The 26,890-nt window shown below is 40.0% G+C and overlaps 1 protein-coding gene across 3 annotated transcripts; it reads right to left on the bottom strand.

The window, feature by feature from the left end:
- Positions 1–294: 294 nt before the first annotated feature.
- On the bottom strand, positions 295–24,526 carry MDM1 (Mdm1 nuclear protein). Of its 3 annotated transcripts, XM_054989448.1 has the most exons (15): positions 24,429–24,526; positions 22,075–22,189; positions 21,151–21,506; positions 19,900–20,034; positions 19,589–19,765; positions 17,237–17,358; positions 13,452–13,551; positions 10,823–10,861; positions 10,296–10,471; positions 7,869–8,138; positions 6,289–6,434; positions 6,058–6,173; positions 5,295–5,547; positions 3,925–3,993; positions 295–1,614 (listed from the first exon to the last, which is right to left on the bottom strand). In XM_054989448.1, exons 1-15 carry the CDS (start codon positions 24,462–24,464, stop codon positions 1,502–1,504), a joined length of 2,223 nt encoding a protein of 740 aa, XP_054845423.1. In that variant the 5' UTR covers positions 24,465–24,526; the 3' UTR covers positions 295–1,501. The 3 variants fall into 3 exon arrangements, with proteins under 3 accessions (XP_054845423.1, XP_054845424.1, XP_054845425.1); XM_054989449.1 differs by lacking the exon at positions 10,823–10,861; XM_054989450.1 differs by lacking the exons at positions 295–1,614; positions 3,925–3,993 and adding an exon at positions 4,717–4,798.
- Between the last annotated feature and the right edge of the window lie 2,364 nt (positions 24,527–26,890).

Raw genomic sequence — 26,890 nt, 5'->3', positions numbered from 1 at the left:
TGACCCATCATTAACAAAGAATGGAATTTGTCTTTTAAAAATGCAAGGCAATAATATTAAGCTAACCAGTACTTCACAATTGTAACCAATATGTCAAATTCACCCACATGCATCCTTGTGTGAAATGTAAGTCTGAAGTTCCTCTCAATCTTGTTGGTGACTGAATTTAACCTATCAACAGTACTTTCTGTTTTAAGGTTACAAAAAATTCAAAACTATTTGGAGGCTTGTTTCTGATGACTTAAAGACAACTGAATATGACTACTTCTAATTATAAAATAATTTTCCACAAAATCACAAATTAATCTTTATTGTTTAAAAAACATACAAAACTGGATTTTTTCATCATACAAATCTAGCAGGTTTTAAAATTTTTATTTAAGGAACTAATACGTTTTTTTAAATAAAAAAAACAAAGTCCTGCCACTTCTTCTTGCACTATAAAATATTTCCAAACAGAAAACTAGAAGAGATAAGTAAAGACTCATGCCAAGACAACACTGAATTGTTAGGTTCTTAAATACCGGAGTTTTAAAGACCGAGTATGGGGAAGGTAATAGTATTTTATGATCTTATATTTAATGATCTTACCATCCGTATGGATTTTTTTTTGACAAACCCAGTAATGATCACATTTATAAAACTAAGTTGACAGAAAAACTTATCTGATTTACAAACAAAAATGATTTCCTACAACTGTGTGTTTTTCATAACCTATTTTTCAGTGGAGAAAAACACTTGGATTTGGACACTAAAAAAATGTATGCAGAGAACAGAAGCAAATCCTGGAACTGAGCAGATTAGCCAGTCAGGTGGCTGTTGTGTGTGATTGTAGCATTAACTGTTGTGAATATAGTTTACTTGGTAATTTTAGACTAAAAACATTGCCCCAGAGAGAGTCACAGAAATCATATAAATCCCATTATTTCCGGATCCTGAGGAACCAAAGTAGGTCAAGAACATTATAGGTTCATCATCAAAGTCAAAGCTAATTGGTTGGTAGACCTGAATGAGTGCCAAAGTGGCCCGGGAGCAGAAGGATTAGTGCTGATGGGCTCAGTGTAAAGAATGTGAAATGTGCATATAAATGTCCAGGGAGATCTTGGACACCACGAGTGCCAACAGAACAGCTGGAATAATCCTGGGCAGATCAAGGGCATAACAGAGGTCAGAGGATGCTTAGACTTGTCCCAGCCTTATTTTACATTTGGACAACTCCACTGACTATGCTGTTTGTGCTACTGTATAAAATGTGGTACTGTGTAAAATGAGATTATCTGAAGCTTGGCACTTATTTTTCTGCCATACTGCCATTTAAAACAGACATAAAGTCAATTTGAAATTCCACATAAATTGTACATGGAATAGAAACATTTTATATTATAGCTAAAGAACAACATAGTGAGGTAGAGTTCATATCACACCCAATACAACAGACATTTTTCACAAAACCATATTAAAATATCCAAATAGAAACAATTTCCAAATATAGCAGAACACATCACATCTTGCCCCAGAAGTTCTCTTTTCTCCTCTGAGCTCGTTCTAGGACTTGAGATGCCAGGGAACTAGAAGCAGCGGATCGAGCAGACAGTTGGGACAATCTGTCATCATCTGTAAACATATCAACATATACACAACATATTATTGTCTACACCTAGTGAGAAGCTAATTAGAGATTTTATGGATTTTGAAAACAATTATGTGAGGCTTAAGAAATATTCAAGGCAACATACAGCATACATCTTTTGAGCAGTTCATTAGCTATATGGTGGTTAAAGATCATAACTTTTAAAGAATCAATCTTAAAAATCTAGAGGCTCAAGCGCACAATCCTCTAATGTCCTGGCACCCTACAGCACATGCTCCCGCATTCAAATTCCTGGGCAGCCAATCAGGGCCAGCCAGCTGGGTGGTGAGGGGGGCAGGGGCATGCAACGTACCTGAGAGATGCAGCTTCTATCAGGTCCACCACCAGGGAATTTGAACAGGAGCTGGCAGCATCCCTTACTACTTGGCTCATGGCTGGCTTAGTGTGTGGAGGTTGGAGTGGCAGTGAGCAACACACGGCAGCAAGGTGGAACAGCAGCATGGCCAAGAGTAAGACAGTGGTGCGGCTGAAGAGCGGGCTGCCATGGGAGAGGGCTCAGGGGCAGAAGCCATCTGGCCTTGGTGGTGCTAAGACGGAGTGGGAGGCTCCTGGGAGGGAAGCTGCAGCCATACAGCCACAGCAATTCTGGATGTTTTTTCCTGGCCTGAGGTAGGAAGGTCCTGAGCGGGAGCAGTCCAGCTTGGAAGAGGGCAGCCAGGGGGGGGGGGTGTCCAAATTGTGGTCTACTGCCCACTGATTTGTGCAAGCTTGCCCCCCATTTTTCTTTTAAAAACTGGCAAAAAAAGAGTAAGGGACAGCTGGGGGGAGGGAGGGTGAACTGAGCTTTCCTTGCCCTACTTGGTGTACGGAGGCAGCAGGGGCCAATAACCCTTCTCTCTCCACACAAGATCATTTCAGATGCTTTTCTGCTCCAATGATTTCTTTTTAGTAGCAAAGCCACAGTTTCATAACGCTCTGTCATCTTAAATATTGTGGTGAGTTTGCAGAGCATTGCTGGAAAACTGCTTATTTTAAATGCTTTCTATAAACATTTGCAGCTGCTTTACTAAGCAACTGCACAGCCCATACACTTTTAAGTCCTGACAGTCTTTTCAAGCAATGAAAACAGTAAAATGTTAGATGACCCTTCCTTAGGGATCTTCCTTAAGAGGTACAGGAAGTCACTACAGAAGAACAAGTTTCTCCTCTGACCCTTCCAAACTAAGGTTGGGGGGGGGGGTTGCACATGTATTGTCAGGACAGAGTGCCAAAGTGTCCCCTTCTCAGTGGGTACAATGGCAGACTTTATCTTCAGTGACAGTGCAGATTCAAACATTTAGTTCTAAGGTACTAAAACTCACACAAGTGATGTTACCTCCAATTATTGATGCAGGAAGTTGCTTATATGAGATGGATACCACATGGAAAATTGTCAAGTCACAACGTTATATGCAGAACATATTTTAAGCACTTTCTTTTATAAGATTAATACTGGGCTTACACAAATACTTTCTCATATGAAAACTGTTTGGTATATTCACAGGAAAAATAAATATGTGATTTGGCTCTCAAATTCCTATTCTTACCCATTTTAATTTCCCTGGAATTTATATCTCACAAGAGTTGCAGATCCCTACCCTCTCTATTCTGGGCTCCTCCTGATGACAGTCAGCACAGCCCTTCAAATCATCTTTAGTTACATTTTGAATCTAATAAGCACCTTCAGGAAGACTCACAGAATTTGAAAGCTCTTGATATGTGCTCCCATCCCAAGAGAATTATGCAATAACAAACAATTGTTTCCAAGAATTATCCACATTTTTTTAAAAGATGGCAAACAGAAGCAACTTGGCAATGCCACAGTCATGAAGCTACACTATGGCAACCATCATTAAACAAAGCCACCTCTGGCCAAAATGTAGTACTGATGAATGGCAGAGATTATTTCCACAATCTAATTGCCCATATTTTGGTAGATCTAGATTTCTTTTCAACACAAAATTTAATGGAAAATACAAGGATACCATTTAAGGCTACTCTTCTCATTGTTGGAAAAGAACAGTTTTTGATTTTCCTTCCTTTTGATTTTAAAATCATAAACATTTAGATTTAGACCCCTAGCAAATTTCTCAAATGCAAACTTTCCATTTTAACATAGTCATGCAGTTTAGAAAAGTTGGTTATATTCGGGAATTTCACTTCTAGTATCTTATTCTAATAAAACTATTCTGAGCTATTGTGAAATATGGGACACATGAGCAGTAAGGGAATCTGAGCAACAGATTAAAATCAAATATAATTAAATCATATCTATACATAGAGAGAAAATATACCTTCATCATTATAGTTTCTCTCCTGGAGAGGTAACTGCAGCCAGCTCTTTTTTGGGCTTGCCACATTTCCTAAAAGAAATAGCATATATGTGTTGCACTTTAACAGTCTATAAGTCTTATCACTTAGCAGGAAAGTAATTTGGAATTTTACTTTTAAATAAAATATTTAATAGTCAGATTAATTAATATATAATTCTGATCTCAACAAAACCTTCTCCCAGTGGAAGGACTCCTACTTTATGAGATCAGAGTAAAATAAGCATATTGTACAGTATTATCTCCATTTGTTTTAAAAGGATGTTGCTATAGCTGTTCAATAAAGAATAAATTATTTATCAGCTCAAACATTTTTTCTACTATTTATTTTATATGTTTGTATGCCACTTTTCTGCCCAATTACGGCTTTGAAGGCAGCAAACAATTAAAAAGCCATTATAATCAACTTTTTAAAAAATACATAAAATCAGCAATTAAAAGTAGAGATGGGCATGAACTGAAATACGAACCAAAGTTCATGACGAACCGCGCCAGTTCATGGTTCGCAAACTGGCAGTTCGTCAGAGCCCATTTCTGACGAACCTCCACAAACTTTAGGCTGGTTTGTTTGGTTCGGTTTTTGGTTCATCACTGTAGAAAGCCTGGCACCGGCCAATCAGTTTCCTAGGCGACAGGGGATGGACTTCCTGCAGACCTTCTGCTGACCTGGAAGTGGCCTTCTGCTGGCCTGGAAGAGACGATTTGCTGACCTGGATGTGACGTTTTCACGAACCAAATGAACCAGTTCATGAACCGGAGCGGATTCATGCAAGTTCATGGTTCGTGAAATATGAACCACAAACCGCATGGTTCATTTTTTTCCAGTTCATGCCCATCTCTAATTAAAAGAAAAAGAAGAAGGAAGCTTAATTATGGTATGCCAGACAAACCAGAAAAGTCTACACCCACTGGCAGAAGACAACGATCAAGAGGGACAGAAGAACCACCCTGGAGAGGGGATTCCATAGTTTTGATACCATGACCAAGAAGGCCATTTGTCAGGTAGCTTACCCATCTAGCCTTAGATAACGAAGGGGAGCACCCAAACAAGGGAAAATTGTTGAAGCAAGTTAATTAACACCTTACCCTATTTTGTGGACTTATATTATGCGCTCATGAAATGGAGAGTAAGAAGAGCCACAAATGCAGCCTTGGTCTAATTAGAACATTAACAATGCAATCCTAAGCACAGTCACTCCAGTCAGAGCCCAGAGAAATCACTTTGCATAAGACTGCACTACTATCATCATTTTCATCAAGATGCAAGAGTGGTTAAAATGTCTTAAAGTGAAAGGTACACTTGTCTAAAAGTTGAGCAAGGAAAGAGAACCAACCATTATGCTGAAACTCTGGATCCCTGAGAGTTCCTTGAATGCGGCATGATGGACTCCAGTAGGATGAAGCAGAGTCTTTCGCTGGCTTTAATGCAGGAACTATAGGTGCATGCTCTGAATGCATTGTAGTTGGAGGGGTTCTTATACCAGAAAGATCTAGGCCAAGCAACTGATCTTTCCGTAATGGTAAAAGATCTTGAGTTTTCAGCCCAGCAGCTGAGGAAGGAGACAAGATTGTAGCTTCTACTTCATCCTAAAATGCAAAGGAAAAGTTGTCACATTGTAAAGGAACCACTGTTTGAGGTACCACCCAAATACTGCTGTCACAGTGCTGTTCACAGGAAATAAAATCCAGTTTCTTCATGTGTAAAACTTTTTTCCAAATACGTCATTCTGTATGTGCCTCTTCCGTACAACAAATATTAAAGTCATTTTTAATGAAGGTCACATTTAGTCATTTCCTCAAAACAATATTTTGAATACTAAAATAGTAACATGCTACATTGCTTCATTTTATACCATTTAGACTTCCTCCCATCAATCCAGTTTGAAAGCAGCCAATGGCAGCTGGTCTTTCACACACAAACTCTAGAAATTTCTCTAGAGGCCCAAAATTACAACTCCTCGAATCCGTTTTTAAAAAGTCACATTAATTAATTACCTGAGTTTATCCTGTCCGTGTAAACAAAAACAAGATTGACACAAATTAAAAAGAAACTTGTCAGACTTTATAACTAGTTTTCACAGATTTGCTGTATCTTACCCTATTAAATTTTCTTGTTGTGTCATCTCTTGATACCTGCTTTTCTGAAGACCCCTCCTTCATTTGTACTGAGGACAAAGGCTTCACTTTTGGAGGCGATACTAAAACAGCTCCTCCTAAAGTAACAAAAAATAACATCCATATTTATGTTAACGTTAAATCTCCAAGAACTTAAAAATTTATGTTTGTTCTTTTATTCATAAGATGTTTCTTTAACTATTAAATTTTTACCGGTGGCAGGTGTGGTAAGATCATGATGAGTCCTTTGGGCTCCACCAAGAATTCTTAGCTGTGGCGTAGAAAGCCTACCACCCTTTCTTGAAGATACTGAAGAATCTGACCTATCACCTGAGGAACTCACAAGTGAGACATTTCCTCTGAAAAATACAAACACATTCCTGTGTTAGGCCATAATATATGAAAATATATATAGTGAAAAATTATTACCCTACGATTTATTGGTAGCCACCATTACCATTTACTGAAAGTGGAAGCCTATCTTGGCTGCTTCTGCAATAAAAGAAAGGAAGACAGCCAAAAGCAATCCAAATAGGCGAGAAACAAAATAGAACATAAATCACAAGAAATATGTTGAACAGGAATACAACTTTGCCTTGAACACTGTGAGGTTTTCCCCAAAAAAACTGTTCCAGGGAGATGATTTGAATTTTATACCTCTGACAGAACCACCATGATGACACAGCATAAATTATTGTCAATTTGCGGCCATTATTATTGGTTCTAAAATAATCTAAACAGCTTCCTTCTTCCCTATTATGCCTCTTTGAGTCCCTTTACTTTGAGAAAAGTGGGTTATTAATGAACAAATTTAAGGAGTCCTATATCATCTTCCAGTAATACTGGTTACTTGCCATTCTTCATCTACTACAAATGCATCCTATCTTGGTATCATCTACAAATCAGTCAATATGCATCTACATGTGTCAGGATAAGGAGTAGGGTTTGTCCTATTAACTTTTCCACTTGAATTTTTCAGACACATGGAGAGAAGTAGCTTGAATATAATCACAAATGCATATATTTGTAATATATCATGTTTGTGGTGGGGGCATAATTTGAAGAATTCCACAAGGAATTTATCAGAGCCATATTTGATGATTCCCAAATTACAAAGACATGTGTCTTCAGACATTTTCCAGATTATTCCATCCTATCTGTCTATAAAGACTATTCAAGGAGGAAAAGATCAAGATGAGCAGCCATGTTGGTCTGCCTGTAGCACTAGAAAAGAGCAAGAGCCCAGTAGCACCTTTAAGACTGAAGAAGAGAGCTGTGTGACTCGCAAAAGCTCATCCTGGTCTCTTGTGCTTTTCTACTGAGGGAGGAAAACTGATTTTTAGAGCAACTCATAGCACAACTTATTTTTAATGCAATGAAATATACAACAGTCTCAATAACTGTGAATTCATCAGAGCATTTGCATGGGAGGGCTACTTATTTTTTGTATATTTAGAATCTTCATATGGTGCAGCTAACATCTCCATATGGGATGCCTAATAATGACATGTAGTTTCTGAATGAATAGTTCTCTCTGAAATTTCTGCTATGGCTAAACAGAAACACACAAATTCTCGTTCAATTTACTAGCAGTTTGCCAACAGTACACTTACCTGGAGGAAAACCCTAACCCCACTTATATTATGTTAACTTATTAGATTTCCCAATTACTTCAGTGGAAGTGGCCTACTAAACTAGCACTGCAAGCATGCTTAAAAAATACCGAAATTGTCATACTTGGGAGTCAGAGCAGGCAAGACTTTTTGTCAGGATTTTAAAAAATAAATATTTACTCTTGCTGGTTGTTTGTATTGCCATCCTTATCACTTCCTTTTTCAAAATCTTCTGATTCCTGCTTATTTTCTTTTTCCTCTCCCTCCTCCAGTGGAGGATTATCCAGTTTTTCAGCACTGCCAGGTTCACCCCAAACTAGACGTCGTTTGACTGGAACAGTGGCAGCATCTGATAGGCCCAGCTTCTCAGTATTACTCTTGGTGAATTGTTCTGACAATTCAGGCTGCGGTGATGTCTTAGGACCCGTAGAGATCTTCTTCTCAGAGACCCTATATGAAGAGCAAGCAGGCAGCACACTCAACTATGGATTGTCCATTATTTCATGATCTGTGTATTTAGAAACCTGCAAACATAGATTAGATCCAGACTAAATTTTTCATCAGCAGAATGGAACTTTACTGCCTCTTCCCTTCCACTGATTGCTACAAAATGTTGCTCCTGGAGGATAAAAGACCCAGAATCTAACCTTATGTTTTGTTCTGCTTAGACTCAAAACATATGAGACAAAATACCTAGATTCAACTCGTGTTCTCTTACCTAAAGGTTTGCCGGGAAGTGTAGGCGTCCTTGCAGCTTAAAGTTTAGCATTTACAGTGCAGGCGTCCTTGCAGCTTAAAGTTTAGCATTTACAGTGCAGGCGTCCTTGCAGCTTAAAGTTTAGCATTTACAGTGCAGGCATCCTTGCAGCTTAAAGTTTAGCACTTACAGTGCAGGCGTCCTTGCAACTTAAAGTTTAGCATTTACAGAGCAGCGAGGAGGGAAGTGCAGGCATGGGGCGCCTTTCCTCCCACTCTCAAGGTGCATCATGGCATTTTCCCTTTCCCTCACCCGGCCTGGCCCTGCAGAGCGACGCCTGGCTGCACCCGGAGACTTTAAGCTGCAAGGACCCCCGTACATCCCTCTCTGCTGCTCTGTAAATGCTAAACTTTAAGCTGCAAGGACACCTGCACTTCTCCCTGCTGCTCTGTAAATGCTAAACTTTAAGCTGCAAGGATGCCTACACTTCCCAACAAACCTTTAGGTAAGAGAACACGAGTTGAATCTAGGTATTTCATCTCGTGTGTTTCGACTGTTAATGTCATGCATATCAAATCAAATCTATACCTCAACAAAATTTGCATAATAGTTCGGCCCCCACCTGGCCGGCAGCCAAGGACTTGAGGCCGGGGGCCGCATTTGCCGCCGCGGAGGATATGTGGTAGCATTTCCCCGGCCTCTCAGGGTCACATGGGAAGGGGCGGGGCTAAGTGCCTTAACAGGACAGCCCTGCCTCTGCATCAGAACATTGTCTAGACTTTAATTTTTGTTTTAACCTATTAAATGATTATTTACCACCAGTATCCAACCCAGGGGGACTCTGGGCTTCTGTTTCTCAAACAGCCGGTCTCATAGCAAACTACTTTTGGAACCTAGGACATTTTCAAAAATCATTTGTAGAATAACAAAGATTAAGGGGGGGGGAATCTGACTGGGAACATTCAAGTAGCTTTTTTGATCCCAGGCTGCTGAACCTGTGCACAGGACTGCAGGCTTAAAACCTTGTCCAGAGACCTGGAAGAGCAGCAGGCTGTTCTTGCATGCTAATGAACTCCCAGAGTCTATCATCCATGCTCAGACACATAACAATCCCTACAAGGTTACTGCTGAATATGGTCTCTCGTACTTCCCCATGCAACACGTTTTGTGTAGCAAGTATAGAAGAACTAGGGGTAAGTCTCCCAGGTTATCTATTCAACTACACACTTAAAAAAAATACAAACAGATCATCTTCACTTGTAAATCTGGCAATCCGCATGGCCAGTGCAGCATTAACTTAAACAAAAAAAGTAAGAATACTTTTCATCAATGTGTTGTCAACAAACTGTGCGCATATGAGTGATTGAGATACCATAAAAATAATCAAATATCATTAGATAAGTAACTATTAAACCCACACTAACACCATGTTCATGTAATATAATTGCGGGAATAAATCACGCATGGACATCATACATAAAAGTCATGAAATGCAAACAGAAAAGGTATGCACTTGGAGCAGCCAGATACAGCCCTGATAGTGGTACATACTTAAATCCAATTTAAAAAACAGAAGTTAATATGATAAGCCTCACTGATCTTGGTTTCCCTTTTTGAATTTACATATTCTTCAGCATATATTTCAGAACACAAACAAATACAGAAAACAACAGAAACAAATATTCCCACATGCTTCTCCTATCACTAACACTAACAAAGGCCAGCAGCCCAATCCTACACAGAATTACTCCAGTTTAAGCCCGTTGACTTCAGTTTATGAACCAAGGTACCTCTGCACAGGGTTGTACTGCAAAAGCCTTATCCTCACACATACCAGACTAGCATAATAACTGTTACACTGATAGACTAGGACATTACAAACTTTTCTTCATCCACAAAGACTCCCTTACCCAGCCAGATCTAGAGCTCTAACGTTGTTGCTAATGGCTTCTTCTGAACTTGAATCTGAAGACAAATCCCAAAGCCTGTTGTTATCAGACAGAATCTGATTTAAATGGTCTCTGGAGAAGTGAGTCCCCTGTATCCTTTGCCTGTAAGACTCTGCCTTCTCTCGCAGTTCTTTTACCTAAGTGTAAAAATTTCACAAAGGTTTTTTTTAAAATATTGTTTTGATGTTTTTTGGGAACTATTAGCCAGTTAAAGCTACAATTAACAGCACACAACAGCATAACACAGACAATGCATAGCCATTTACAGCAGCAACGCTATAAGGAGCAATATGTGAACAAGAGGCAAAGAATGAGGATACATTCACAAGGTTTTCAACAATCCAGCCAAAGCACAATTAACAGGAAAATTATTTCACAAGCACTAAAGCGCTGCAACTATGTATCTGCTTAGTAGTAGATTCTATTTCTTTTTGAAGGTTTATAATTCTATAATTGCTCCAAGAAGGAAGAACTTAGATGTAACCAACCTCCATATACCACTTGTAATTTAGGGTGTTTCGAGAACCCTAAGGAAAGGAATATAGAAATAATGTTTGTTTAAATAATAGGTTACATGTACATTCATTCCATGAAACAATCTATTTTCTTCTGTTGGGATCACAGTATTATCCTGCTTCTTAGAGTTCATATTTTAAAAATGTAATAAAAATCTCCATCAGGCTTCCTTTTGAATATGGCGTCCTAATCTACTTGGATCCATCGGTCTGCTCAACTGCTCTGATGTGCAGCTAGTTCCCAATTTTGATTGGTCTGTCATAATTTTTGAACCAGCCTCTGCAGTATCAAAGCATCCAGAATAATCACTGTTAATAATTATCTGATGTAATAAGACACAAAGACAGGCAATATTTGACAATCTTTTAGTATGGCTAAAATGATTTCACTAAGACCCAGGACTCTTAGTACACACATACCCAACAAAGTTTAAAATGCCGAAAAATATCCTCTTTGTATATTTCAAGTAACAGGCTGACCTGCATTTGTAGCACCATCTGGTGCTTTCAGGAGGTAGCCAAGATGAATGTGAAAAGTACTATGCATTGAAAAACCATGCAGTTAGAACTCCAGTGATCAGAGAGAATTCAAGGGCATTCTCTGTAACAGAAAAGGACACATATTTCCTCTCTCCAATTATCTCCAGTGTGCTTGCTAGTGATTCAGTGCAGTACAACGCAAGCAAGAGCTCATTCTCTTCATGATCAGGGAATGTTTGAGTGTAAATGCCATTGAAGAGAACAAGGCCACACCTCTTTTCATTGCATTCATACAGATCAAAACCACGGAGAAGTATACACAGATACATAAAAGAAAAGCAAACAAACCAAAAAAGATTTCCTCAGTTTGCTATACCAAATTCAAAATGTCACTAGATTTATGATCGTAAGCAGACCTCATATGAATGTTCATTTCATAGTAAAATCAGCCGAATATGGAATTACATTCAAGGAGATCATCATTCCATCTGAATCCCATGCAGGTGGAGACAAGCAAAGTTAATAATCTCTATGACAGAGGTATAATAATTGGTATTTTTCTGTGCATCTAAAAACTACCCAATACCTTCCTATTTAATCCTGTACATTCCAAAGGATGTAATAAAATCCTGCTCTGATAGACTTATGTCACCTTGCCAAAGACAATGGCAAAATAAAAACACACAACCAATTGTACATAAATACAACAAAGCGAAACATAGCCATTGCAGTGCTCTTTGTTTTTTTAAAAAAGCTTTGGAAATCTGCCATTTTAAGATGGTTTTGCTATTGTACAGCTAGCTATTCTTTTGTAAGACAAAATCAATAATGAAAGGCAAGAAAGCTTCAGTAGAAGAGAGATATGGTCAGAGTAACTGGACACTTAATAAGAGGAAATGGATATTGAGAATACCTCAATGGTGAATTATGGAAAAGCAACAAAGAACCCCTAACCTTACTCAGTGAAAGAGGAAGCCGCATTTATCCCAGCAGGATGCAGACAGTTGAAACCCCTACTGTGATCATGAATTGCCCCATATTAATTTTTCAGTAGTCTAATTTAATGTGGATTTATGCTAGTACTAAAGGAGAAAACTATATAAAATACAGTACATTTTAAAAATACGACTGACTTGCCTTGCTGTTGTAATGGAGATTCATTATAATCTTATGCAGTCAGCTTTTTAAGAAAAACCTCTTTGGAGCTGAAGGCCTGCTAACCTTGTGCCAAGTATTTAGAAAAAATATCTTTAAACACTAAGAAAGCCATCCAGTGCCTTTTGAGTTTCAATTTTATTTGTTCAGGGGTGAAAAAAATAGCTATTCAGCTCATAATTTCTTTCTTTTGGTTTAAAGTGACCCTGATCTGACAAACTCAGGCTAAGTACAAAGATACAATGAAACTTGCAATAATTCTGTCTCCTCTACAGGAAAAAGTGTTCAAACATAATGGAAAGGCAAAGAAAGGACTGTTAATGAACGTGGACATGTGTACAAATATGAAAAGGAGACTGAACAAGACCATATTTTGTTCAAATGTAAGATGCAAGAGGAACAGAAGAGATCTGTAGAGCACTAAAAGTCTTGACTCGATGGAGAAACAATGGAGAAAGCAGATGATGCTCCTGCCACTATCAAATTCAGACAAGCAAGAATCCTAAGATGAAGCAAATGAAATTGTTGCAGAACAAAAAGGCAGCAAGACATCAGTGGAGAGGTCTGAGATGGCTGTGGCTGCCTGAAGAGGCAGAGTGGTAAGAAACCCCTATTAAAAATATAAAGCATTATTTTCTAAAATGGGGGTGGGGTGGGAATGTAGCTGACAGCAAAGTGTTCCATAAGAAGGAAGCTGTTTGGGGAAAGTCAGTGGAGAACTGAAATCTTTAGCAGCAACCAATGAAAGCCAGTAAGAGCTGCACAATGTTAATTAAAATTGCTTTGCTCCACATTTTAGTGTACTATAACCTCATTTTAAAAAAATTAGAGCAGCAGAGGCTATACCCTGAACTACCTTCACAAGGCTCCCACAGCACAGATTGGAAGAACTTAGTCCCCTCAGAAATTACAGCTGCATTAATACTTCCAAACTAGGATTACTGGAAAGGTTAAAATACATACTCACTTGACCAAAGACATTTCTCCTGATACGCAACCAAGCTCCATCTTTGTATATGTATTGAGCTGGAGACAAAAATTTTGATCTGTATTCGGTGTTCATTTTTCTAGAAAAAGGAAGTTGGGAGAGACAAATTAGTTCATAATTATCTAGCAAACTGTACTAATGCTTTGATCTTTCTCAACCTAAATAACATAATAATGTAGATATAAGTTCAGACAAAACAGTGGGAAATCAACATTGCTAGAAATATCCGAGAGAGAATGACTTATAGATAGCAATTCATTTCTAAAAAGAAAAACCGGTTTCAAGATCACTTAGAAGCCACTTCAGCTACCCTTGGAAGCCCTTCAAGGTAAATTTCAGGTGCAGGGGCTAGCTTCATTCCGTGGATGAAAAGTACTAGAGGCATTCTTGCCTTTATTACATTGCTCTACATACTCCAAGGCTGGCAACCAAAATAGAATCTAGGGATGAGCTCTTAATGACTCCTGGATCAAGTTAATCCATGGAGCGCACAACAAAATGCCTCTGGGAATAATCCACTAGGAACAGCCTCTGCATTTCTGCACATCTTTTACTTCAAGTACGCCTGTGCAGGAAAGTACCCAGTTAACTGTGCCCCAAAGAATCGATGAATTCCTGTTTGTTTACCGTACCTAATATTCTGTATCTCCCTGCTAAGTGCTGGATGAAACTAATATTGCAATACAGCTCCATGAACGATCTTGAATTAAGAATCATCAGCAATTGCAGCCTAATAGCTGAAAGACTGAGATACAAAACATGAAATCACTGGTTCAAATTGCCCCTCTGCCATTAATCTGTTAAATTACCTTAGACAAGCCACAAACTCTCAGCCTCAAACCATGCTCACAATATGGGGATGACAACATTGTTTTTCCTTACGATTAGAGGTGGGCACGGACTGGGAAAAAACACAAGCCGTCAGGCATTTCATGGACCACGGACCACGAACTTTTCATGGACCTACCCCGGTTCACGGACCAGTTCATCAGTCCATGGTCCATCACGTTGGGGGGCCTGTCAGCTGAAGCCAGCTCCACGGGGAAGTACTTGTTTCCATGCCACTTGCAGGGGGGGGCTTTAAACCCCACACCTTGCTTCAGCTGGCAAGTGGGGAAGTCCTTGCCAGTCAGCTTGAGCAAACCGGGGGTTTAAAAGTTAAAGTGCCCTTTCCGTGCAGCTTTCAAGCCATAAGGAAAGGGGTGCTTTGCAACCGTCCTCAGTTTGCTCAAGTTGACTCATGAGGGAGTCCCTGCTGGTCAGCTGGAGCAAGCCGAAGGGGTTTAAATGTTAAAGCGCCCCTTTCCCCACAGTTTGCAAGCCATACAGAATGGGACGCTTTGCAATCCAGCGTGAATTGCTTCAGCTGGCCAGCTGGGGAGAAAGCTCCCCCAACCATCAGCTGAAGCCAGCCCTGTGGGGGAAGCACCTGTTTCCATGCTGCTTGCAAGTAAGGGACAGAAAAATGAGTGCTGTAATCCCCACGCCTTGCTTCAGCTGTTTGGCGGGGAAGTCCCTGCCAGTCAGCTTGAGCAAGCTGAGGGGATTTAAAAGTTAAAGCACCCCTTTCAAACCATGGGGAAATGGGCAATTTGCAACCCCCTCTCAGCTTGCTCCAGCTGATCTGTGAGGGAGTCCCCATGGGTCAGCTGGAGCAAGCCGAAGGGGTTTAAATGTTAAAGTGCCCTTTCCCCACCTGTTAGCTGAAGCCAGCCCTGTTGGAAGTGCCCAGTTTCGTGCTGCTTGCAAGCGAGGAGCACAGAAATGGGTGCTTTAACCCCCATGTCTTGCTTCAGCTGGCAGGCGGAGAAGTCCCAGGGAAGGTATGGACCAGTGGACTGGCCCAAAAGTCATCAGGTCCATGGAAAACATGCATCCCACGACCCTCCAATTCGCAAATGCCAAACTGGGCAGGGTCAAATTTTGGTTCGTTTTCCAATCCATTCCCACCTCTTCTTATGATACTTGTCATAAGGATAACAGGATAATATGTATGAATGTATGAACATTCATAAGTATTATATAAATACTACGTATTATTTTCTTATTGTGACCCAGTGGGACCACTTGATATTGCAGAGCTGCTGAAGCTAACTGCAGAGAAACCTAACTGGGGCCAATTGATGCTTTACAAATTCCTTGCATCTGCCATATAATCATCATGTGGAAATTCAACAGATGCGCACAGTGGGAAACTCCAAGAACTAATCTGTCCAAAGTCTGTGCAGGGGACATATAAACTTTGTAATGTAAGAATCGGCCCTCAACAATCTACACAGCAGATGAGTGAGAGTCTGAAAGGCCCATCAAAAACTGAGTGATTTTTTTACTCAATTTTTAAATTTATTTTGAGGGAAACAAAAAATGACGAGGCAATGTGCTAAAGACTGGTAGTATTGCAATGATTGCATCCCAGCTTTAAGAGTAGAGGGAGGGACATAGAGAGCTTTTCAGGTGAACATACTCAGAAATTTTGGATGTTTGTAGAAAACTGCATTTACCAAATTGGTGTTTTAAAATTAAAATATCATAAACAGTAAGACTTACAATCCATAGACATGTGCCATAAAATTAACCATAAGCCTTGTCAAAAGTGTCTTGTTTAAAAGGTGTTGGCAACTAGCCCCAAGATTTCTCAGTTATGTGAAGGATTTATAGTGTAAGGGTAAGCAAGCTCAAAAAGAGGTGGCATCTCTGTTCCTGGTCTTTATTTACCTGGGGCTCAGGACATAGTAACAGACATGATTCTGCACTAGAACTTGTCAGGATATGATGGGACTTTCTAATAAAGATGCTCCAAAGTAACATATTAATAATATCAGGATAGCTTATTCATAACCTTCTATTTAACTAGTTTGATAATAGATTAATTTACTGTATAGATTTTAGTCTATCTCAATTGATGCTGTTATCAATGAAATGCAGCAGGTTGAAACTCATATATAATTGTCTTTATTTCTATATCTAAGCCCCCTTGGGAAGAAGACAGGTCAATACAGCACATGAAGCAAAACCTAACTGGTCAACATTTCTTGGGCTAGGAAGGAATCCACATATGCCAAATGATATCCAACTACAGAGTGACCTGGGGGAAGCAGAAAAGGAATGTTGGGCAGCCTTCCATGACCAATCATGATCTTGTTCTGTTCTGCTTTACTAAACTACTGTTTAAAACTGTTCTCAGGAAAAAGCAAAGGAGGGCAACTCCTGCAAACTTCCTACCTGCAGTCTCTCACAACACATAGCATAATTTTCTGGAGGAACCTTGTGCGGCAGTTGCTGAGAGGACTCAGGGGTAAAAGAACCCATATGGATCATTTCTGTGAACTTGTTCAGTTTATATCAGCATCAGAGCCAATCTTTGTTACTATCTACTTTCTATGCAACATCAATTATAGTAATGGCTAATCTATAAATAATGGCTTATTGGGAATGTAGCACTGAAGTATGGTTGGACCACCCTCTAATAAGCATACAGAATGAGATGCCTCCATCTATATTGCAATAACCTTCTGTATCACTTTATCAAATTGAGGTTCAAAGCAATTAGACAGAGAATAAGCAAGTGGCATATGGTTTATAATCTCAGTTTAACCTTCACTAATAAACCATAGTTTGTTAGGAAGTCTACATTCAAACAGCATGCAAAACTGGAGTTGACAGCTTATAAACTGTAGTTTATTGTGATGTCTGAATGCAGCCAGAGTCTTAAGTGCTAGAAATCAAAAAAAACAATTTAAGCAGTCCTAATGCGTTACATGTACCTAAAACTTCTGTGTAAACAGGGTGGTTTATTTCGTTGTTTATGTTGTTGTTTTTGTTCTGTTTCTGATTGGTCTTCTTTTGGAGGATCTTCTGGGGTCTTTGAAAGTGATTTTTTTTCTTTCTAAAGTAAAAATTACAGAAACACATTAGCTTTAGCCTTACAAAGATATACTAGTTTACTTTTATTCATTGCAATGTATTTAGTTAGCTTACTGCAATTCTAATTACTTTTAAAATGCTTTGGAACTTTTGCTATACAATATTCTATATACGATGCAGTTTAGTGATCAGAGAGTCAGACTACAACCAGTGTCAAGTCTCCGATCTGCCACAAAGCTCAATGTGGGTCACTTCAGCCAACCACTCGCCAACAGTTGCAGCAAGGATAAAATGGGGAAAGGAACTATGTATACCACCTTGAACTCCTTGGTTGAAAGAACAATAAAACAAAATGAATGTAATACTGTAAAAACAGCTTAGCTCCAAATGGGGCAAAACTCTGCCCACTCTACCCTTCTGTTTTCCTCTCCCACCCCCACAAAATAAACACTGTCTCCTTTCTTGTCTAAATGCATACCACTAGAAACATGGAGAGGATGAGACTGTTGTATCTTTATTAAACGACCTAGCCTTCAAAAGATAACTACTGTCTGCATTTTAAAACATAAAAATAATGTTAAAATGAAATAAAGAACAATGGCTGGCAAAGCAGTTTTATTAAAGCAATTGTATTTGCAAGACGCCCAGTGCTGTGTTTCCCCAATTAGCCTATTTCTTTTACTTTCCTTTTTAGTAATGTGACAGAATAAATACAACCAAAAGAAATAAACCTCAGACTCTGCTTGACCTCGCACATCATAGGAGTGTATTAGAGTCACTAAAATTATTATTGGCAGACAAAAGAATGGGGGGGGGACACACAGGATTCTTCCTACAGAAGAACCAATTTAAACATAAGACTCTCATCTGGAAGCCATTCTCACTTTACACACATCGATGGTTTACTTGGCAGGTGGTAATAAATAAAGGGAACTTACAACATGCCCTAACCAAAGCAAATCATATCCCATCTAGGTCTTAAAGCCAATAGGCTGATCGACCAGAAAAAGACAATAATATAACTAAAAAGTTATTCATGTACTAACCAATATGTATGTATACCATATGTAAAAATCAGCATTCCACATCCCAGATAGTGGCTGTACTAACATGCAGACTCTGCGAGTCCCTGGGGTAACTTCCTCTCTCTTGTTATCACCTGCCAAGTAAAGCACTGACAGAGGTAAGCACCTTCCAGTGGTCTTCAAGCAAGAGCTCTGATATTTTAACCAGTCCTTGTAACTCCATATAAAGTGTCTGGACGCAGAAAGACCTTTTTGGCAGAGCTCTCTCATGTTTATCAGATCTCAGAAGCTAAGCAGGGTCAGCCTTTGTTGGTAATTGGATAGGAGACCTCCAACGAAGACCAGGGCTGCAGTGGAAAGCAATGGCAAACCACTTGTATTAGTCTCTTGCCATGAAAACTCCACCAGGGGTCACCTTAAGTCAGCTATGACTCGACAGCACTCTCCATCACCACCCCCATGCTATAATGTTTAAACTAAATTATTCATCCAGGTGGAAGGTTCATAATTGAACTTGACCCAAATATTAGATATTTTTGCAGAGGCTCATGAGGCACCAGTTTAAATCTAGAAGCGCTGTAATCAAGCCCTGCCATGTTACTGCTCTGCAACAATGCATTAAGCAATTTTAATTACGCAAAAGAAGAGCAGAACTGTTAATTAACCCTTTGGCCTGACCAGGAGATAAAGGCAGCATCACTGTCTGCTCAACAGTCCTGGATGTTAAATGATTTAACACTATTTAAGAGATAGAACCTAAAATGAAAATGAAATGAAAATTCCTAACACTCATAATCACTGTTGCCCTTCGCTATGATGAATCACTGTAAACACAGCGAGATTATGAGGTAATCTCAGAACACACATAAATCATTTCTTTCACATTTTAGGCTATGGCTAATGCTATGTGTTTATTATGTACTTGATGGAATCTTCTCTACTATCTTGTATGTGTTATTTCTGTCTATTCATTTTAGTTAAAACAAAGCTGCAAGATTGAGTGTGCCCACTGTAACCCACACTGTAACACTGAAAATGCACCAAGCACATTTGTTTGAGAAAGAAAAATTATAAGAAGTGAAAGATTAATAAAAGATATGCTGTAGGATACCTGCTAACCATCCATTCACCAGGCTGAGAACCTGAGGTGATCCCGAAAAGTCTCTGACATTTCATATGTAAAAGGTAAGTGTAAACGTAAACTGATCTTTCGAAATTAATTAATACCTTTTCTCCAGCAGATAATTCTACAGTATTATATATAGGACATTCTTTCTTTTCTGAACATGTTTCTCTCAGTTCTTTCATAGGGGGAGAAGCTTTGAAACGTCTCTCATATTCAGTTTCAGGAATATTTGCAGAAATCTTGTATGGAGGAATGGCGTTACTTGTTCTGTGAAGAAACTTGGGTTTATAAAATACATTAATGTAGTGATTTTTAAAGCTAAATTAACTGTACTGCTGAAACAATAATGTTCATTATTTATAAAGTGTCTGAAAACTAGATACTATTTTAAACAACAACAAAAAGACATTACCTGATCTGCTGCAAGTACTGGCGAGATTTTCGGAGGGGTTTTCCAAACAAACTGCCTTTGATACTCAGAACTTCTGGGGAAGCTACTTGACCGTAAAATATTCATGCCTGCTTTTCTCTGCAAGACTCTGTTAAGCTGTCAACAGAAACCGACAATAAATTCAGGAAGACGTCCATTTGTTGTTTTTGTTAACATCTAAAGTTATAACAATAACATGAATATTCTTAACCTGGATCAAGTGGACGAAGGCAAGGTACACCTTCCCATTCTACAACCATTTCTGAAACCTAATTGTAAATGAAATCTTTCTTTAACTTCATTGGTAGAATCACTACTGATTTGGAAGAGAGTAGGTGCTTGTCCTACAAATATAGTTTGCCCAGCATAAGTATCAGATTATGAGTTATCAAGGATTTGATTAGTTATCAAGGATTTGATTAGCCTGTAATCAAGGATTTGATTAGTTAACTCAAATTGCTGTGTCAGCTTTAGCTTACTTTACCTGTACTCCTCCTTTCTCTCAGCTGTATTTCCTCCCTCAGACTCCTTTCACCTCTTCCTGTAGAGTACCCTGCTTCCAATGCTCACTTTGTAGATACATCAATCTCCTCCTTTACTGCTTGCCTACTTCTTCTATGCCTCCTTAGCTTTCCCCCATACTAAGGTCAGAGCTGCTCAGCCAGTAGCAGCCGAAAGTCCTTCTGACTACACTACCTCTGTCATGTTAGCAGAGCTCCACCAATTCCACCTCCATCATTAACAATGCAATCCCAAGAAGAGTTACTCCAGTCTAAGCTCACTGAAATCAATTCATAGTATATCTAATAGACTGACACCGAAGCCTTATTCACAAGTTACAGTGATCGCATGTAGAATCTGTGTACAGTGTACATTTGATTTTTTTTCTTTTTGTGTGTAGAGTAATTCTCATGTTACATTCAATGCACGCACCTGAACATTCAATGCACATACCTCACATTTATCCAGGTCCCGGTCCCCGGTTTCAATTGCATGTGTGTGACTGGCCTAAGGTCACCCAGGAAGCTTCATGGCAGAGTGGGGATTCAAATCTGGGTCTCCCAGATCCTAGTCCAACACTCTAACCACTACGCAAGACTGTTCACATGTGAACAGGGTTTCAGTTTCAATAGAAACAAAATTTTTAAAAAATCAGACACAATTTCATCACCATACTTATATATAGCCTTTCCTCTACATTGCCCAAATGAAACAATTTTAGTAATTCCCTACCCCTGTTTTTTCTGATGCCTTTTCTGTAGGTGCTAACATTCCATTTTCGTTCACTGAAGGTTTGGCCGGTAACTTCTTGTTTTCTGAAAGGACATCAGTTGGGTCTGGTCTAGAACCTGCAGAACTAGGATCCATTTTTTCTGGAAGCCTGGGAGCGTCAGGTGTCTTAATATCATCCTTATTTATATCATCTTTGCTGTGATTTGTATGCAACTCCAGTGGTGGAGGAACTTCACATTCTGATGATTTACCTGCCCTGTAATCATTATCCCTGTCCCACTCAAAGGACTTTGAAATCTGTGTGCTGTAATATGGCACTCTTCTCTTGGAAATAAAATTTGGTTCTCTTGCAATTCCTGAAAAACAAGTGACATCAGATCTGTGTAGCCTGAAAAGTTTGCAAAGGATGGTGATTCTTTCAGCTGTTTCTATACAGCACTTAGATGCAGAAATAAAGGAACATGCAAATTGACATTTCATAAAACACATACATATTTTGTTATGGTAACAGAGCTAAGAACTCCAGTCAACAGCCTGTCATGTTTCAACAATAAAACACAGGATATCAAAAATGGGTCTTTCCAAACTTCCTCTGGCAGTCTGTTCCACAATACAAGGGCAATAATCCTTCAAAACTGGCACTACATGAGCAAAGCAGCTAAGCCCTAAGAGTAGGCAAGCAGCTGCATTCTGCACTAATTGAAGTTTCTGGGTTGCTTTCCAAGCAGCCCCACACAGAGCATACTACACTAATCCAATATATAGGTTGGAAAGCTCTCCTAGCAATAGGTCAAACCTGTTTTCTTAATTTAAAAATCATATTTGATGATACAGCTTAACACTATATAATTAACATAAAAATAAAATACTACTTTCTAATGTATTGCAGAGCCTGGGAAGAAACTGCGATCTAACTGGGCTTACCAAGCTGATCTGATCGAAGTCCAGCCCATCGGCATTTTTGCTCATGCACGGGACTACAAAGTATAGACTGATCTGCTTTTCTCCATTTGAAGTTCCTCCTGTACTCACTCACTCCCTAGAGTAAAAAAAAAACATGCAACAGTGATTGATTCCATACTTCAACTCCATTTTTATGACACAACTTCATAACAATTCTGAAAGGAAAGAAGCACATAGTAATCTCATTGGACTACTGATTGTTATTTATAATAGTTCATCATTATGATACACAGCAAACTATATATTGAAATTCTGTATTCTGGAAGACCCCCCCCCGGGGGTACTGTGCATCTCTCCACTGTGGGATCCTGTGAGATGTCTTAATTCAACATAGATACCTCAATGTGAGGGGTGCAGAGTAGGTTTTACTATCATCAAGTACAAGGTTTTGCTTCTCCAGACTATGTACAAACGGACCAGAGAATAAACCTTTCTCCTACCCTCATAAACTCAGCCATAAATAATAAGTTTTTAGTTACACAACTCCCTGACATGGATAGCCCAGCTGAGCCTCATCTCCTCAGATCTCAGAAGCTAAGCAGGGTCAGCCTTGATTAGTAATTGGATGGGAAACCTCCAATGAAGACCAGGGTTGCAGAGGCAGGCAATGGCAAACCACCTCTGCTAGTCTCTTCCCATGAAAACCCCATCAGGGGTAAGTCAGCTATGACTTGAGGGCACTCTCCACCACCACCATCTGTATAGCAGTGCCCTAGGTTCTAGAGTGTGACCAAATGTTAAGAACCAGCTTTCAAATACATAAATAATAGTTAACACTTAGGTATGTACTTTATCTATATTCTGCCCTCACAACAACTTTGGGGAGTGGGGTGTTGGGCATTATTTCCATTTTATAGACAGCAAACAGAGTCTAAGAAATTGTGACTTGTCCAAGATCATAAAATGCATCCACAGCAGATGATAGTGCTGAAGCTAAGTCTAAGTCCAAAAGCTAAGTCTTCAGAGCATGCTTTTGAAAGAAGCCTTTCTTAATATTGAAAGTAGGAGAGCCAATGTGGTGTAGTGTTTAGAGTGTTATCCCATACTGGGAAGGCCCAGCTTCAAATCCCTACAAAAGTACCCTGAGAGAATTTGGGCCAGTCACTCTTTCTGAGCTGACAAGGAAGTAAATTCCATTTAGGAATTAACATGAAATGTACATATACAGTGTCATGTATGATGACCACACTAAATGGGAAAGCACAACCAGCCAATAAATTCTACAGGAAAAAATAGACAAAACCATGCATAAGACAGCAGACACGATAATCTGCACATGGGTTTCACACCAATTTCTACATGGAAGTATTTTATGCATTATTTTGTGTGAAGTAACCTTCAGAGAGAAAATTCATAATAAAGCATAACTAAACACTATTTTTGTGCTACTTTTAAAAAAAAATCTGCCTCCTTTCTATTTTACCATTTCACTAATTTAGCCCAAGTCGTCTATTGTCTACTCTTTTGCAGCCCTGTGCAAATATTTTGGTTTATCCTATATCTTCCTCCATACAGTCAGGGTCAACATCAGCAGTCCTACCAAGACATTCTGATGCTCAAGGTGAAAAATCCAAATTACACTCTTTCACATAAAGACTTAAAAAAAGAATTCTTTTCTATATTTTTTTCAGATAGGTAGCTGTGTGGGTTGCAATAGAACAGAAGGATTTGAGTCCCATGGCACCTTAGAGACCAATAAATTTTCAGGGCATAAGCTTTCGAGTCAAAGCTTTGAAGAAGGGAGATTTGACTCTCGAAAATTTATACTCTAAACATCTTGCTGGTCTCTCAGGTGCCACTGGACTCAAATGCTACTATCCTCTTGGTACACCTATTCATTTCCACACAGCTCACGCAAAGGAACTTCCTAGGGGATTGTGCCCCAGAAATAAGATCTAGCTTTTAAAACTGTGTGACAGGCATAACTCCAACAAGTGCAACTTGCACTATAGCGTGTCTCCGTACTGGGTAAAGCACTGCCTGCTGAATTCCTCTCTTTAATACAACTGTAGAATATCCGGAGAGAAAGGATGGCACAGGTTTCCCAACTTCTGGCGCCAGTTCACCTCCCCCCGGTACCCTATGGCCATCCTCATGTCTCTGAGGTGGGGGGGGGGTTAGGAAGCGTTTATCCCTCCCTGCCGTGGACTAGATTTGCCCGCTACGAGTCACTGCAACCACGGCCACCGATACTTAGAAGCCACCACAGCGAGAGTGCTCTCCTCGAAAGCACCAAGAACCTCCACAGAGGAGGCGACTGAGCAGATTCGAAGCCTCGGAGGTGAAGCGGCGGCGGCGGCCCCGTCTGGTCTCACCTTACAGCGGACAGGCATAGCTGCTCCCTTCGTCATCCGCCAGGCAGGCTCTGGCCCGATGTCCCAGAAGGGGGCCAGACGCGAAGGCTGTAAACAAACCCGTCTCCGTAGCAAAGCTCTCGGCCTGCCCCGCTTCAGACGCCTGCGCGCGGAGCCACCCAATCAGCGCTTCAGCTGGGGCCGCCCTCCACCACCCCTCGAAGGGTGTGAGGGGAGAGGCGTCCGGTCCCTTTCTGCTGCTACAGTTGCCTCAGAGCCGCGGCTGGGCGCTGCGTGAACGGCTTGTAGAAGCCGGTCTTGCGGACAGCAGGAAGAGGCCAGCGAGCCTCGGCGCCTCCCCGTCCTTAGGGGATTAGGTTAAGCCTCTGCTGTTCTTCTGCAAAGCAGAAGAGGTGGCTGCTGCGGGGCGGAGGGGGCAGCGGCGCTTGACTTCCATCTGCCCGCCCTTCTAGCGAGTGGCGAAACAAACACAGAAAAGAAGCAAGAGTCTTGTGGCAACTAAAGACTTAAAATCATTTTGCTGCTGCTGCTTGTTGAAGCGCTGGATTGCAGTCCGCGCCAGGGTACAAACTGCTGGATCAGACCCGTAGTCTTTCTCACATTGGCCTGCCAACCAGTTGCCCTGGAGGGTCAAACAAGCAGGGCGTAAAGGTCCAAGCCTCCTGCTGATGCCACCTCCTAGCACTGGTGTTCAGAGGTTTGCCGCATCTGTAGGTAGAGGTTCTCTTCAGTCACCATGGCTAGTAGCTGTTGAGAGACCTCCATGAATCTCTCAGCCTCCCCCCCCCCCCGTGCCATTTAAAGCCCTCTGTGTTTATGGCAGTCACTACCTCCAGTGGGACTGAATTCCACCGTTTAATAACTTTTTGAGTAAATAAGTATTTACTTTTGTTTGTCCTGAACCTATCTCCCAACAATTTCGGGACAGGGTAAAAGCTGGAACGGGACGGAACAGGCCGGAACGGGCACTAAAGAAATGCCAGTGCCACAAAAAAGAGGGGGATGTGTTAGAGACACTCCAGAACAATAGGCGGGGCGGGGGGCGTCGGGGGAGCTGCGCAGCCGCGACCCCCGGGGGCCTGGCTGTCTTTGTCTTTGTCTTTGTCTTCGTCTTCGCCTTCGCCTTCACCTTCGCGAAGGGCATGGGCATGGGCATGGGCAATTTTATTTTTGGCAACCTCTTCTACATGCAAAACTTTTTTGGTACAAAGTTGTAATGTTATAAAATGGTAAACATTTCATAAAATTGTAATTTTACTAACAATCCAACTCAAATAAGTTTATAGATAATTCAAACAGTATTGCTTCTATAAACATATTAGGCATAAATATTAGACATAACTTTTAAACATTAAGTAAAAAGTATTAAATACTCGGTAGAGATGGGTTGAAGGTTTTATCTTAAATCCTGAGCAGCTTGAAAACTTCAAGTGAGAACTGAAAACATGTTTCTCTGTTTTAGAGAAACTGTTTGTCAGTACAAAATAAACGGGATGTATGTTTTTGTTGCACTCTCCCAACCAGGAGACAGACTCTTCCTAAGAGTTTAATGGCTTCTTTCATTAACAAATGCTAGTCGTTTTCATTACGTGAGGTATCAAAATATAAATGTTTATTTAAATAAAACAGAAAAATAGAACAGATGAACACAAAAAGAATTAAGTTTCCTAACATTTCTTAATGAAATCTAACTCAGTCAGATTAACGATGAAATGCATTCAAGTTACCGTAGCACATATTACAAGGGTAAGTTTCCTGCCTAGATCTTCATGAGATTTCTTTTGGCCAAAACCCTGATCTGCTATTTGGATTACCATTTTTATATATTATCTTATGCAGAAATCTAAGATCCTTTCATATGATAACAAAGATAAATATCAAACCAATCATAATTTAATTCTTTTTTTACTATTTCCAATCATGTGACATTCTACCTAGCCAAAAGTACCACTATGCCCAGCTGCAAGATAAGAGATAATAATAATAATAATAATAACATTCGATTTATATACCGCCCTTCAGGACAACTTGATGCTCACTCAGAGCGGTTTACAAAGTGTTATTATTACCCCACAACAATCACCCTGTGAGGTGGGTGGGGCTGAGAGAGCTCCAGAGAACTGTGACTCGCCCAAGGTCACCCAGCTGGCTTCGTGGAGGAGTGGGGAATCAAACCCGGCTATGGATAGTAAAAATGACAAGAAAAGTTACATGACCAGATCATCCTTGGTCTCTGCTAACAATTACAGAACATGTATCTGATACTGTTCACTATTTATAATTGGCTGTCAAATATAAAGCACCAGTTATACACCATACTAGAAAAAGAACTACAGTGATGTTCATACAGCGTTATTTAGAATGCATATGTTTCACGAAGTATGTGTTCTAAACCATAATCAGCAGTCTACTGGTTTGAATCCCACTACTGACATGAGCTCAGTAGGTGGCCTTGGGTCAGC

The sequence above is a fragment of the Eublepharis macularius genome, chromosome 9 (assembly GCF_028583425.1).
Source record: "Eublepharis macularius isolate TG4126 chromosome 9, MPM_Emac_v1.0, whole genome shotgun sequence".
NCBI classification, from domain to species: Eukaryota; Metazoa; Chordata; class Lepidosauria; order Squamata; family Eublepharidae; genus Eublepharis; species Eublepharis macularius.
The sequence above is the reverse complement of the archived record's forward strand: the minus strand, read 5'-3'. Positions and strand labels throughout refer to the sequence as shown.